Below are 2,551 nucleotides of genomic sequence, written 5' to 3'. Positions count from 1 at the left end.
ATTCGGATTTTTTAATTTTTATTTTAAAAAATAAAAAAAATTAAAATTTCAAATTGAACACTTCAATTTATTACTTATTTTCTCTCTTTAAAACAAATTGGCCAATAATAACATATTACACATATATTTAATCCATATAAAACAAAATTAGCCCAATTTCAATGCCAATCTAAATATTAACTCGCGTGTTTGGATTTCACTTCATTTTCATTTTCTTTTTAGTTTTATTATTCTGTTTATAGAGCTCATGCTTTTCTTCAAGCAATTATTCATCGCCATCTTCTATTCTCAACCAAAAAACTCTCACTTTTGGTTCACGATTATTTAAATACTAAGCTTGCATTTCCTTCCTCATAGTGGGCGTTTCTGTTTGTCGTGAGTTTGGAAGAGTGTGAAAACTGAAAAGTAGTTTAGGGTGCTGAAGAAGGTTACCGAGGTTCAAGTTTGAAAAAGGAGTGACGGTAGTTTTGATTATTGTTAATGAACTTGGGTGAGGGTTTTAAGAGGTTAAAGATTATTATAGTAGAGGTAATTTAAAAATTTAATGTGTTCTTTTAGCAAAGTTAATAAAACTTTAGCAATCAAGCATTTTTATCAAAACAATTCAACAAGAGAATCATTTATCGCTCCACTAAACCTGGACCTCTCGTAAGCGAGCAAGACAGCAATGGGTAAGGGATATTCAACATATTCTAATGATATTCAACAGTATTAAAAAACACTAATAATAACTAATTAATAACTATAAATCACAAAATCTATTATCCTTACCCGTCTTCAAACTAAAATATAGATTTACTCCTTGAACAAATTTTATGCTTAACAACAAAATCCTAGAATGTAATGAAAAGAAGGGTCCCAGTTTAAAGATTGCAGGGGAGGAGCCTCTGACAAACAGCCCGTGAAGCCACTATAGAAAAGATCTCTGACTACCTTCAGTACCTTGTGTGGAGGAAGAGAAAGCTACTATATTCTATTCATAAATCCCTTACCTTTTCAGTTTTCACTCCCTTCTCCAACTTTCCCCATCACAATAAAAAAAGCCCCTCTAATCTTAGTTTGGTAACACACAACACACAGTTCCAGTAACAAACAACTCCACAAAATTCACAAAAATGGTGTCTCTCGGTTTCCCACAGTTCCCCTTCCATCTATTTCTGATCATTTCAGGTTTGGGAGTGATATCCACCGTTGAATCAAAGACATATTGGGGTGACGCACAAGTTCTGAAGGAACTAAAGAACAAAATCGACCCCTCTTCTCTGACTCCAGGTTCATGCGTAAGCTCATGGAACTTCACCGTGGACCCATGCGACAACCTCTTCACCGAAAAGTTCACGTGCGGTTTCAGGTGCGACTCGGTTGTTTCCGGTTTAAGCCGAGTCACCGAACTCAGTCTCGACCAGGCGGGTTACTCCGGATCCCTCTCCTCCATCTTCTGGAACCTTCCCTACCTCGAAACCCTCGACGTTTCAAACAACTACTTCTCAGGCCAAATTCCCGAGTCATTTTCAAACCTGACTCGCTTGAGTCGACTCAGTCTTTCGCGAAACTCGTTCACCGGCGAAATTCCCTCTTCCCTTGGCTTCCTCTCCATGCTCGAAGAACTCTACCTGGATAACAACAATCTCGAAGGAACAATCCCTGAGAGTTTCAATAACGGGCTCAAAAGCTTGAAAAGGCTTGAAATTCAGTTCAACAACCTCAACGGAGAACTTCCGAAGAATTTTGATTCTCTCAAAAACCTTAACTACTTAGACCTCAGTGACAATGGCGTCACCGGAAAATTGCCGGAGGCTTTACCGGAGTTTTTGGTTCAGATTTCAATGCGAAACAACGCCTTTAGCGGTTGTTTACAACCCGAGAGCTTCACGAAGCTGAAATATCTTGAGGTTCTTGATTTGAGTTACAACAATTTCAGTGGCTCAGTCCCTTTCAGTCTCTTTCAGATTCCCTCACTGGAGCAACTAACACTCTCTTTCAACAAATTCTCCTCCATGAACTTAGCGTCACGTTACGCATTGGACTACTTGCAAAGCGGACTCATAGCGGTTGATCTGAGCAACAACGAGATTGAGGGGTTCTTGCCGATGTTCTTGGCGATGATGCCGAAGCTTGCGTCTTTGTCAATGGAGAACAACAAGTTGAGTGGTATGATACCGACTCAGTTTGCATTGAAGACGGTTTTGCCTGAACCGGGGGTTTCGCCATTTGAGAGGCTTCTGTTGGGAGGGAATTTCTTGTTTGGAGGTATACCGAGTCCTCTAATGGCGCTTAAACCGGGTTCTGCGAATGTGAGGCTTGTCGGTAATTGCTTGTATCGGTGTCCTCTTATCTTCTTTTTCTGTCAGGGTGGCAAGCAAAAATCGTATCAAGAATGTAAGAGATTCGGACACTTCATCCCTTAGATTATGTGTTATCAAAATTCATTTCCATTGTTCTTTCTTCAACTTCACTATCCTTCTCCTTTTATTATTATTTATTATTTACTACTAAAAATTAGATTAATTTTTAATCATCATATTAATCTTTAATATTTTATTTTCTTAAA

General features: G+C 38.5%; 1 protein-coding gene across 1 annotated transcript; it reads left to right on the top strand.

Moving 5' to 3' along the window:
* LOC107625276 (leucine-rich repeat receptor-like protein kinase PEPR1) lies at positions 777–2,470 on the top strand. Its single transcript, XM_016327886.2, has one exon. The coding sequence runs from the start codon at positions 1,116–1,118 to the stop codon at positions 2,406–2,408; it is 1,293 nt and encodes a 430-aa protein (XP_016183372.1). The 5' UTR covers positions 777–1,115; the 3' UTR covers positions 2,409–2,470.

Source organism: Arachis ipaensis, chromosome B01 (genome assembly GCF_000816755.2).
Source record: "Arachis ipaensis cultivar K30076 chromosome B01, Araip1.1, whole genome shotgun sequence".
In the NCBI taxonomy this organism is placed as follows: Eukaryota; Viridiplantae; Streptophyta; class Magnoliopsida; order Fabales; family Fabaceae; genus Arachis; species Arachis ipaensis.
This window is presented reverse-complemented; position numbering and strand designations above follow the sequence as displayed.

Bases quoted from the DNA above. Each gene is read 5' to 3' on its own strand.
- LOC107625276 (XM_016327886.2), top strand. From the start codon at position 1,116: ATGGTGTCTCTCGGTTTCCCACAGTTCCCCTTCCATCTATTTCTGATC.